Source organism: Canis aureus, chromosome 6, assembly GCF_053574225.1.
Source record: "Canis aureus isolate CA01 chromosome 6, VMU_Caureus_v.1.0, whole genome shotgun sequence".
Classification (NCBI taxonomy): domain Eukaryota; kingdom Metazoa; phylum Chordata; class Mammalia; order Carnivora; family Canidae; genus Canis; species Canis aureus.
In genome coordinates, this window is record NC_135616.1 from 49694695 (window position 1) to 49707395 (window position 12701).

The 12701-nt window shown below is 42.8% G+C and overlaps 1 protein-coding gene across 8 annotated transcripts in view; it reads right to left on the reverse strand.

Annotated features, from left to right (window-relative positions):
• Positions 1 to 12701, reverse strand: part of ILDR2 (immunoglobulin like domain containing receptor 2) — a 60790-nt gene that overhangs the window by 43345 nt on the left and 4744 nt on the right. For all 8 annotated transcript variants that reach the window (XM_077901511.1, XM_077901509.1, XM_077901510.1 and 5 more), the window contains exons 2-3: positions 1481 to 1813; positions 460 to 579 (exon numbers count right to left, since the gene is read on the reverse strand). In XM_077901511.1, coding sequence (XP_077757637.1) covers positions 460 to 579; positions 1481 to 1813 — 453 coding nt within the window. The remainder of the gene's footprint in view (positions 1 to 459; positions 580 to 1480; positions 1814 to 12701) is intronic.

Genomic DNA, 12701 nt, shown 5'->3' on the forward strand with positions numbered 1-12701 from the left:
CTTTCCCGTGATTGTCTTAATCGTAGGTAACTGAGTGGAAAAAAATTCCTGATGTCTTGGGAGATCCCCACTCACCAATGAGTTCTTATCTCTCAGCTGTCTCTACTCTGCTTCAAAGGCCTCTGGCATTTTTGTCAACACTTAGCACACGAAAAGATAAGTAGAGCATAAGAGCAGAAAGAAATCAGGCTTAAAGGTATACAAGTGAAAAGGAGGGGGAAAAAAAACCCTGAGAAGGCAGAAGAAACATTCAGGACAATGCCATAAAGGGGGCCACAGCCTCCAAGAAACAGGATACAAGAAATATGGCCACTGCTTGTAAAGAGCATATTCTAAAACCAGTTTATACACAAGAAATAAAGTCCATGTATGTAAGCTGCTGGAACATGCAGGGAGATGCGAGGACAGGGAACAGTGCAAGCGGTCTAAGATACAAATGTGCTGATGGCTCTCACTTACCCAACACCAGCAGTTCTGCCAAGTCCTCATTTTTGCCCTCCAGGTCATCGGGGGTAGTGATAATACAGTAATAGAGTCCGCTGTCTCCCCACATGAGTTTTCCAATTTGAAGATCTGCATCTGTTATCACAAAAAGAAGTGCCCAGTCCTAAAACTGGCCCCTGAAAGGAAAACACTGAAAAATGGAGGGTGAGAGGGGACCCTTCTGGAAGGAATGTCTGCTGTGTTTTACTTCTCCACCTAGATGGTGGTTGACAAGATGTTTGTTTTATTTCAAACAAATACACAAATAAAAACCCAATAGCAAACACCAGCATGCCTAAAGTGAAAGACTTAGGGTGACCCCAGAAACTGGTCTAGTTCCAGTCCAGTTTTAGGAATAGAAGATTGCCTTCAACTAACCAGGTCTGCCGAAGCCCCTGAAAGCCAGATACATTCCAGAATTACTCTGGACTCTTGGAAATGAGCTGGCTTCACAGGCATTCTTCAAAATTCAAATAATCAAACAAGTCAGGTCAGGCTCTTAGGCCCTTTTCTTGCCCAGTGGTTTACGGAACAGAAAAAAAGGGTAGAACTGATACAGAACCAGCTGGGGCATCTACCTGGCTCTGTAACATTTATGCCTACATCCCTTCTCCCAGCAGAGGAACTTCTTATGGAAGCCTGCTTTCTGAGTTTGGGAAAGGGCCATAGAGGCTGAGGTCAAGGTGTATTTGAGAACATTCTTTGACTAGAGCCTATTCCAGTTCAGTTCTGATAACAAGCTCCTCAGACTAGAGGTCAGGTTGGAGAAAGACTATTTTCAGAGCTCATCTCTGTGTCTTTCTAGATATTATACACTCCACTCTTTATTCCCCTCACTGCCCCATCAAGTAATCTGCTAGGCTTCTTGATGTTTCCATCTCCCATAAAATCAAAATCTTGAGGGGCAGCAAGGCAGAGAGGCTGACATCCCCTTGTGTGTGGGACAGGGGAACTAATCTTCCTTCTATTCCTGGGTTCAAAGCAGAGGCATCATTACCATGCACAATCGTGATCTCTCTGCCCCTGTAGAAATCCCCCAGGGTGACAGTTGAGCCCTGTTTTGAAGCTACCACTCGAACAGTCCTCCTGCTGTCTAAACAATCCAAGTAGGGGTCCCATTCCAGGTTTCTTTTGCTGAGAGGCTGGGCTCGGGGAGAGGCCATGCCCAAGGATTCCCCCATGCGATCTTGGCAGTAAGACTTGAACTTCCACTGCACGACTGCAGGCTGATGGGAGGATGTGGAGAAGTGGCAGCGAAGCACAGTAGGCTGAAACAGCATGGCCACCTTCTTCTTGTCAGGCACCGTGACTTGAAGGCCATCAGCCATGGCTGCAAAACAGAATGAATATGTCCAAACAGCATCCATATTATGGGCCTCACTTCACACCCCACAGTCATGCCTTTCCACCTCACCTCCATGACCTGTCTCTCCCTGCTTTCTCCATCACCATCAATGGCATCAATATCCATCTGGTTGTGTTGTCCAGAAGCCTGCCCTTGCTCCCAATACTCAAAAAGTCACTAAGCCGTATCAACTTGATTTCTCTCTTTCTCTCTTTTTAAAGATTTTATTCATTTGAGAGAGAGAGAAAGAACATGAGCATGAGCTGGGGGAGGAGCAGAGGGAAAGGAAGAGGGAGAAGCAGATTCCCTGCAGAGCAGGGAGCTGGACATGGGGCTTGATCCCAGGACCCTGAGATCACAACCTGAGCCAAAGGCAGATGCTTAACTGACTGAGACACCCAAGTGCCCCTCCACTTGATCTCTAAACATCTTTAATATTTCTTCCCTCCTCTTTGACCTCACTATCATTGCTTTGGTGGTGCTCTCTTCATTTCTTACTTAGAATTTTACAATAGTCTTTCGTCTGGTCTCCCTGCCTGCAGTTGCCCATATGCCATACTTTTACTTTGCTATATAATCCAGATGATCTTTCTAAATCTAATTGTCATGGCTCTCCTTCTTTAAACCCTTCCCTCAATCTCTATGGCCCAAAAGTTCCTGAAAAGGCATTGTAGGTGCTCCGTCATCTACCCCTTACTTCCTCAGCCTCACTTCTGGTGGCATCTCTACTTGAGCACCAACCTCCAAGAATAACCAAACAAGTAACAGTTTTCCCAAGTGGGACATGCTATCTCACACCTCTAGGTCTTTGCACATGATGCTCCTAGCTTCTGTAATGCTTCTTCCTCACTTCTTCCCTTGGGAAACTCTTTCCTGCCTTTCAAAGCCCAGGTTAAACGCCTACTGTAGGCCTTCTCTGACCCTCATTCCATTAGTCACTTCCTCCTTTGTGCCATCAGGACCCCAGCATCCTCTTCTAGACATTTCTTATAATAGCTTTGCAAGTATTTATTTTCATGCCTGTCACCCCCAACAGACTTGTCAGGTAAGGAACGGGTCTTATCTTGCTGTCCCAGCTTGTGAAGCCCATAAGTACTCAATAAATATTTGATAAATAAAGACAATGAAGCTGGGAAGTATGACTTCAGGAGGAAGTGACTTCCCTTCCAGCTGATAACCAAGTATAGGGGACAGAAATGAAGGGGAAATGAAAGCTTTAAGAGAGATGAAGATTTTCAGATCAAAAGCTGTAGACTAAGTTCAAAAGCTTTGAAGAGTAATCAAAAAAAAAGGGAGAAAAAAAAGTGCTAGAGAGTAGATGAGAAGTTTAAGTGGTGAAAAGATCTGACCTGAGACCTGGTGTCCAAGTAAGAGGGAAATTTCAGTGAACGGAAGACCAGGGGAGTGTTTGAGAGGCAAATGGTCTCTTAATTCAATAGTGAGATCTAGAAATTCCAAGCAAAGAGAACTTAACTTTCCCAGTTGAAAGAGAGAATCAAGAGTTTTTAACTTGAGCTGATATTAGAAGCAGAAACAGAATGATGATGAGAGGCAGAAAAAAGGAATATGAATAAAAAGATACCATAAAGAGGTTTTGAATTAAATCTAGGAGCCTGCCAAGTCAGTGTCAGGTAGCTTGAGACAGAAAGCTCCACCCTAGAATTACAATGGACTCGAGACACACAAGGACTAGTTTCCGTGGCGCACCTTCTGTCCTTCATTCCTGCCAGTGTTCAAAATGACACTCTTATGGTTCAAACATACACTTATTTATGAATGTCTCTTATGGAAGCACCCTTGACAAGGGCAAGATATTACGTTTGTGCTCATGCCTTCTGATTTCCAGACCAGTGTCTCTCTACTATGAAAAACCAGGTTCTAATTCTTCTTGGGAGAAAACAGTTTCTGCATTCTGTGGACTGAGGAAATGAGAGTATTTGAGATTTACCAAATCTTAGTGTTTTGAACCTACCAAGTGCCATAGAATAAATGAAGGAAAGCATGCACAAATGAATAATTACTACTATGGGAATCTCCAGCATTTTTAAGAGAAAACCAGATAAATATGCTGTAGATAGCATGGTATAGTAAAATAGCATTGGAATCAAATAGATAGGACTTTGAATCCTATCTGGCCATCCACTAGCCATGAAGCCTCTTAAGCAGCCCTCACTTAATCCTTACTCACAGGGTTGTTAACAAACAACTTGTAGGGAGGAGACTCTAGAGCAGAGCATTGTGACCATCCCCAGTCCTGGTAGATCTCAAACGCTAATCCTCCTTTCCATTTCCTCCTTTTTCTCTACTTCCCATACTGAGGCCCCCTGAATCTCCATGACCATTCACCACCAATAGGTTTGATTACAGCCAGAATTTGTAGATCAGCCTCACCAAGGGGCAAATAAATTCCTTCTGGAAGCTCACTAAAGAACCTCAGTTTTAGTCTCCATTGTTAACTTCCACCACCCTCAAATATTGATGTGGCTAATTCCACTGCTGTCTAACTCACAGAGCTGGATTAGGAAATTTCTTTACAGTTTCTCCTTAAATTCTATTGCATTAATTCTTAATCTTGTAATTCTCCTCCAAATCCTTATTCACACTCCAATTCTCCAGGTAACAAAAATGGGACAGAGATGTGAAGGGACTTCAATTAGCAGTGATTGAGGGTGGATTGTTCCCAGTACAACGCTTTGTACTTGACCATGTCACCTTTCTTCTCAGCTATCTATTCAGGCTATACCTGGGAAATCATATTTCCTAGCCTTTGTAAGATAAATAAAACAGCAAAGGAGGCAAGTGCTAAATAAAAGTGTTGTAGGGTTTTCTGTTTTGTTTCATCAGGGTTTTTTGTTTTTTTTTTTTTTTTTGACAGAGAGTTAAGTGTGGGCTTTTGTTCACTAGGTAATTACCAAGAATAACCTCTTTCCAGCTCTGCTGTCTGTTAGATTAGCCACTTGACCAAGCCATTGGACTCCCTTAATTTTTTTTTTTAAAAGAGGGAGGGGGAGGGGCAGCAGGAGAGGAAGAGAGAGAATCTCAAGCAGGCTCCGTACCCAGCATGGAACCTGACATGTGAGGTTGGATTTCACAATCCTGAAATCATGACCTGAGCCAAAATCAAGAGGAGGACGCTTAACCCACTGAACCACCCAGGCGCTCCTGGACTCTCCTAATTAGTAATAGAGGTTAGTTGGTTCTTAGTTTATGCCATGACACACAATATAAATTCGAGCTCCAAAGAATAAGAAATACAGTGTCAGAAGCATCTGCCTTTTTATTTTATTTTTTATTTATTTTTTTTTTTTTGCATCTGCCTTTTTATAACATGAGAGTTAAAGGCATGGATTTTGGAGTTAGTCCTAAATTAGAATCTGAGCTCTACCACTTCATAGCTGCATGGCCTAAGGCAAATTTCTCAACTCACAAATTTCAGTTTCCTCACTGGTAAAACCAGAATAATTGTAACTACCTTATGGAGCTGACTGAGGGTTAAATGAAAATTTAACCTAAGCACTTAGGATAATATGGTATATAGTAAACACTCAATAAATGTAGCTGTTGCTGCTACTGTCAAAAACAGTAAACAGAAGTCTGTTGACTTCTGTGAAGCTATGAACCTAGAACTAGGTGAGCGACAGATATCAAGATGGGAGATGCTGAATGTGTATAGTGCAGAATGGGCAAAAACCGCACAGGAATGCTAGAATAGGTAATTAGAGAGTTCTTTTTTTTTTATTTTTTTTTATTTTATGATACTCACACAGAGAGAGAGAGAGAGGCAGAGACACAGGCAGAGGGAGAAGCAGGCTCCATACACTGGGAGCCTGACGTGGGATTCGATCCCGGGTCTCCAGGATCGCGCCCTGGGCCAAAGGCAGGCGCCAAACCGCTGCGCCACCCAGGGATCCCTAGAATAGGTAATTAGGAGTACAACAGTAACAGTGCCTGGGTGTGCTCATCACTACCCAAGCATGCATCACCTTCTGGAAATCAGAAAATGGAGGGTAACCATGTGTGTACATGTGTGGGGTATGATGGGAATCTTAGGGCTGTAAGCTAAGGATGAATCTGGACAACTGGAGAGGACAGGACTAGACATTTCAAGGAAATCCCAGTTTATTGGATCTTTAAGGACCATAATAGTGAAGAGTTAGAAAGAAAGCTGAAAATGCCAGCCCCTGCTTTAGCTCTGTAAACTGCAAGATGAATGCCACCCAATTCTTGAGTCTGCCCTGACCATGCCTATTTGGAACCCCATTCCCATTGAAGGATACGATCTAGAAGTGCCCGTCTGGCCCTAACTAAATCCAAGCCAAGGTGAAGGCTTGGATTCCTTACACCCACTAAGCAGCATCTCTTTCGTTCATCTTGTGTTTATCCTGGACTGTTTCCTCCTTACTTCCTATCCATTTGCCCCACCGGGACTGAGATCTTACTCTGAGCACTGGCCTGCTTGCCTGGGCCATGACACCAGCCCCTTCTCTAGAGGATTTGGTATTGTTTCCTATATCCCTTACACGTGACTGAACCATATCTGAAATTGATGTGGCTAACCACCCAACTTCAAAAAGTACCTCTCATGGGATCTCCATTCCTACCTCCAGATCAGGCTCCTCAGAGATAGTATCTCCCATTTCCAAGAGATCTACTTTGGAGTGAGGTTAGTGTCCTGAGCTTTGGTCCTCTCTCCTACAGAGTTTTTCCTATTTCAGCACTCGTCAGATGCCAAAACCTAGTACTTCTTATGCTGGAGTTTATAGTGAGAATACTTTTGTTTTGCCAGGTAGATAAATAAAAAATGTTCAGCCTCTTTGTGGTGTTCATCTGTGCATTTGATCTAAGAAATCTTATTCATTCCCACAGTTCTATCATTATGTCTCAGACCTCAACTCTCTGAAGCCTCATTTGCAAGTTTTAACAGATATTTCAAATTCAACATGTCTAACCTCATTCATGATCTCTTTTCCCACTTCTTGCTTATAAAGCTGTCCTTCTTCTCTCTCCCTCTCTGGTTCCTTTGCCAGTATACCCCCATCCTATCACCTCAGAGAGAAATCATAGCTTTGATGATTTCTTCTCTTTCCCCAAATACATTTGGTTGGTCACTAAATCCAAACATCTCTTAAATTTGGTCCTTCTTTATTTCCACTGCCACTCCCTTAAATTGGGTTTCTATTCCTTCTACTAGGTATTAAATATGAAATGCTTACTAGGTGTCAGAAATGGTGTTAAGCATTATTCATGTAGTATTTTTTTTAAAGATTTCATTTATTTATTCATGAGAGACATAGAGAGAGGCAGAGACATAGGCAGAAGAAGAAGCAGGCTCCCTGTGAGGAGCCTGAATGTGGGGCTTGATCGCAGGACTCCAGGATCATGACCTGAGCCAAAGGCAGATGCTCAATACTGAGCCACCCAGGTGCCCCTATTCATGTAGTATCTTAATGAATTCTCTCAAAAAAATTCTATAAAGTAGGAATTATTATCATACTCATTTTATAGATGAATAATCTGAATCTCAGAGGTTGTATGTATCTTCCCTATCATCTCAGGGCTAGCAAGTGACAGTCAGGTATGAGCCCAGGTTGACTGGCTCCAAAGCTCTTAACCATCACTTTACATAGGCCTTCGTCACCTCCTCAGTTTTATAATAGCTTCCTACGTGGCCTCCATACTTCCAGCCCAGTATACTTTCCACATTTTTTATCTAGAGTTGTTTAGAATATATACATATATATTATATACACATATATGTTATATTATACATACAATATATATACTATATTATATATATATATTTTTTTTTTTTCTGTGCTTTAAGGCCTCCATCGATTCCCCATTCCTTCCAGGATGAGACCTGAATGTCTATAAGGTCTTCCCTGTGATTTGGTCCCAAGCACACTCCAGACATATGAAAACAGTTTTCATTCTTTAACTATAAATGTATTATCCCTTTCATCTGGGGAAACACAAGAACATGTAACTGAAGGAGGCTCCGGCAGCCAGAGTGTGGGTCATGCAAAGGCTGGGACTTTGAGTCCAGGCACCAGTGACACCATAAGGGACTTTTGTGTCAGTGCTCCTATAAAGAGATTCACAGAGGTGAGGAAAGAATCTGAGTCTCATCCTCCAAAGAAAGCCAAGTATTCCAGGACACTGGAGACAAATAGGGAAGAGAGCAAAAGACAGAAAAAGAAGTAAAGCAAGGGAAGGGATCATCCTGTATAGAAGGTACCTGTAAAAATTAGGATTCCTGAATGAGAGCAGCACTAAACAGCATACGAAAGATCATAAGTGAAGACTGCAGATTGTGTGCTCTTCTACATCTGCAAGCAAAGGAGGGAATCCTCAGTCTTAGACCACCAGACCATTCCTGTAACTTCTACTGTGCTCTTGATGCACAGAGAAACTGCCCTTGACTATCTAATTCAAATTCAATCAAAAACATATTTTAAAACATTATGTTAAGTTCTGGGAAAATCAATTTGAAAGACCAGTCCCAGATCTTGAGAAATCCAATGTAAACTTAATTTCTAACTCTAAGGTCCCTGAGGGCAGGGACCAGGATTTGGTTGGCTGTGTATCCCTGGTATATAACAAAGTCATAGAATATGGCTGAAGGTCATACAATGTGGAATGAATCAAAGAATGAAAGAATAAATGAAGGAGTGAGTCAGAAGGACCTTTCTTAGCAGATTACCCCTAGTGCAGAGAATGGATTCCGGCGAATAACTAGAAAAGCTACCTAGAAGTAGAGTGATGAGTGACAGCTCAGAGAGCAGCCCCCAACTCAGCCAGTCACTAGGCCAGGGAAGATCAGCTCCAAGTGCAGACAATGCCTCCCTTCATGTGGCAAAATAAGGTCCTGCCCCAATTCTCATGTAAAGAAAAAGATTCTATACACAACGAACCGTGTTCTTGCAAGAATAACAAAAGCAATATCTAAAGCAAAGCTGTTCTTATTTTAGCAATTTCATTTTTTCCCAAAGCCAGTTCCTTTTCCCCACTAGTTACTTGGTAAGCTATTCCTGCCTGCTACATCTTTGAGAGGCAGATCTTAAGCACAGCCCCATTTTACAGAAGCAAAGATTGCTGCTGAAGGTTATGGAAAATCATCATTGTAAAAATAGGTATCTTTAGAATAAAGAGCTCATCCATCTTTAAGTCTTGAAGTCCCAGAAGTGGGATTTTGACCTCAGACTCACATGTTCCCCAGCATATCTTGGCCTTCAGACTCCTAAGGTTTCTCTTCATTCAGTGTGACAATACAACTCTTCCTTTTCCTGCCTTCAAGTTGATCTTCTTTAAGAAATTTATCTCTTGTCTTCACGCTTTTAACATGTTGTCCCAATTTCTTAAGACACTGCCTAGAGACAACTGATGGACATATTTTCTAAGGGTAAGAGACGAATATGAAGTATCTACCCAGCTCCTCTAGGTTTAGTTCACAATCCAGATGAGAAAATAAAGCCTGTCCACCCCTCAGTAGCATTGTCAGGATAGGAGCAAAGTATTTGGAGAAATGTTGCCCTGCAGGCTCAAGGTTTAAAGGTAAAGAGAATGCAGCTTGGGTCTTTTTTTCCTCCCTAAAGAAATAGGAACAATTCATCTTCCTGATATACCTGGATTAAAAAATAAAAAGACTTTACAAAGAATAGTAGACATTCCCTTGGTATTTGCCTAATATCTAAGCCTAATTATCCAGCTTTCCTGTTGGTTCTGTAAGTTAATCAACTGCTTTCCAGCAAATTCCTTTCCTGCCCAAATTGGCCAGGATCAGCTTCTCTTGTTTGCTATCATGACACCTGATTGCTCAATCCATGTTAGGGTTAGGGTGACCAGATGTACCATTTGGAGATTTAAAACAAAAACAAATACAAAAACAAAAACATGACAGCATCCTTGTGTGCTTTCTCCCTGACATTCCCCAAAGGCAGCAATAGTTCCCCCACTTCCATGGGACTATGGAAAATGTCAGTGCTGCCCTTGCCCAAGGAGGCTTTGCTTATGGCCTAGTTATTATCTGCTACCCATAGCTCTGGTACTTGTGCGCACAGAGCTTGCCATTCATTAAGCATAAGTCCTGTGTGTCCAACTGAGCCATGCTTTCCCATTCTCGGCCACCATTGAGCAGATAAAAGCCAGAAGCATATTCTTTTCTGTCTGATTTGCCTTGTCTCCCAGAGACCTGGAATGAGCTTGTGACTAATGTCTCACTGGCCCCCCTGCTGTTCCAATGGGACCAAAGCTGTACTAAAAGGGGTTAGTCCCTACCCTGCAGGGCAGAGGTGCTGTGGAAGCTGTCCTGGTTAACTGGGTGGGTCAGCTTTCTGGGATGGACGGGCTCTTTGGACAGAGAAAACTCTTGATCAACCTTTACCAAGCTGTTGCCTATGTTTCCAGTTTAGATCTCTCCCCTGAGCTCCAGACCCAAATTCGAACTTCCTTCTCCACATGGATGTTACACAAGCACCTCCAACATGTCACTCTATAGAGGGAGACACCTACTATCCTCTTCCTGTTAGTAAAGGAACTGCTTGGGTCTTAATCTAGCCCCCCAAACCAACCAAATACAACATTTCCTAGCTTCTTTGTAGCTAATTGTGACCATATGCTCAGGATGAAAGTATGTGAGAAGTGATATGTGCAACTTCTAGGTCCCCTTTCTAAAGCTGCAGCACAAGCTGCATGCCCTGGCCCTCTGCCTTCCTTGGTCCAACTGCTGAGAATGTTTGTCACTGGAGCGGTCTTGGCAGCCACACGCTGGGAATGGGAGACTCACCCCCCACTAGGTCCAGATTGTTATAGGAGAGAGAAAGAAATTATTTTCTGTGCATTACTGCATTTTAGTCTCTTGTTATAGCAACTTAGATAGTTCATGCTCACAAATGGCATCCCCAGCAATCCCAAGCCACAAAACTGAAAGTATCTTTGGCATACCCGCTCCTTCAACCTGCACATCCAACCATGCCACTCTTCTACCTCCAGTCACTCTGTCCACCTCTCCCATCCCCACTGCACCCTGTGACTTCAGGCTCTCAGCATGCTTTGTCTCTCTTTCCACAAGGGTCTCCTGGGTGGTTTCTGCTGCAAGTTTGCCCACATCTAACCTATTCCCCACATTGTGGTCCCAATGACATTTCTAAAATGCACATCTGCTCGGGGCATTCCTTTGTTCTGACCCTTTTAAAGATTCCTCGCCATTTCAGGAGCACAACTGGCCCCTTTCAGAGAGGGCCACTCTCTTTCATTCCTCCTGCTGCAGTAAATTCCCCAATCATACTAAAACATTTGTAATTTTCACAAATCACATCCTCCCTGATTCTTGGCTTTTGCACATGCTGTTCCCTCTATAAATTCTCCTTCTCCCATCCCACTTTTCACCTAGTAATTCCTACTTATCTCTCCAAACTTGCTCAGCTGTCACTTCCTCTAGAAGTTTCTCCTTGCTCTTACTGTAGTTCCAGCACCCCAGAGGATGACATTGCATTGCCTGAGAACTTCCTACCTAGCTATCTGTCTCTGCCATTAACAACAAACTCCCCTGTAGCCTTTTAAAGACTCTGCTACATAGTAGGTATTCAACATATTTGTTGAATGATTTAACCCAGTTAATAGAGCTTATTATTTGTTCCCAATTAGTTTTCCCTCTGGACTCTTGCATTGTTCCCTGTAGGCAGAGGACACTCACCACTCCAAAAACCCTGGGCTTTTCTGCATGACACGCATGCCATAAGATATGTCCAAGCAAAAGTTTAAAAGGTGTGTACATGCTTTGGCTCTGGCACTCTAAGCCTTCTCCCTACCTTCTTGAGCCCTCTGCCATAACAAAAGTATGCCCAAACAGTGACTGATCCCTCATCCTGGGTCTCAGAATAAGAAAACATTTGGAACTGAGCCAAGTATACCAATTCTAGCCAAGTCACAGCTAACTCGCAGCTGACTTTGGCTCCCATGTAATATGAGCAAGAACTAAATGTTTGCTCAAGTGAGCTATTGAGATTTGGAGGTTGCTCATCGCGGCCTCAAAATGCTGGCTAACATACCTATTTGGGGTTCATAATTAGTATTGAGGGCCTACTGTGTACCAAATATTGTGCTACGAGTTTTATATAATTCCATTTTAATTATCACAACAACCTATAATTTAAATTCATTTCCCATTTTAAAACCAAAGAAGATACAGTAAAATATTAAGCTAGTTTTCAAATCCAGGTCAGTTTGAATCTAATCCCTCTTCCTGCACTGCCTCTGAGTCTGCCTCCTGATGAGCAGAGGGCACAGGAGGAGTCATGATGCAGGATCCCGGGACCAAATGCAAGGGTTCTACTCCTAATGCAGGACCGCAGGTGCTGCGGGGAAACAGGGGAAGCAGCATGCTCTTCGGAGTTCTTATTTGTTCTTGGCCCGTAAAGAACACTAGTCATCCAAGATGCCTTCTTTCTTTTTCAGAGAGCCAAAGACTATCTTGAAAACCAAAATTTTAAGCATACATATGCCACAGCTACATCCTGTGTGGCTCCTGAGTGCATAGCACCAACCCCTAGTCCCAAATGGGCTCTGATACCCTCTCCTGTGCTCACTGGAGCACTTCTCATTTACTCCTTCCCATTAGATCTTAAGAGTTATTGGAAAAACAAAATGCTACTCTTTCTCACTTTTCCCTGCAATATTTCCCTGAGCTTTATGACTTCTGAGCCTCACTACCCAGTGCCCCATAAAAGACACTATGTATGTTCACTTAAATCGAGAGTTCTACTTTGACCCTTGGATTCAGGCAGAAAAGAAGTTTCCCTTGGACTCAGGCACTTGACCCAACCAAGTCATATTAAGTCAGTGACACTATTTCTTATTCTTTTAAACAATAAGA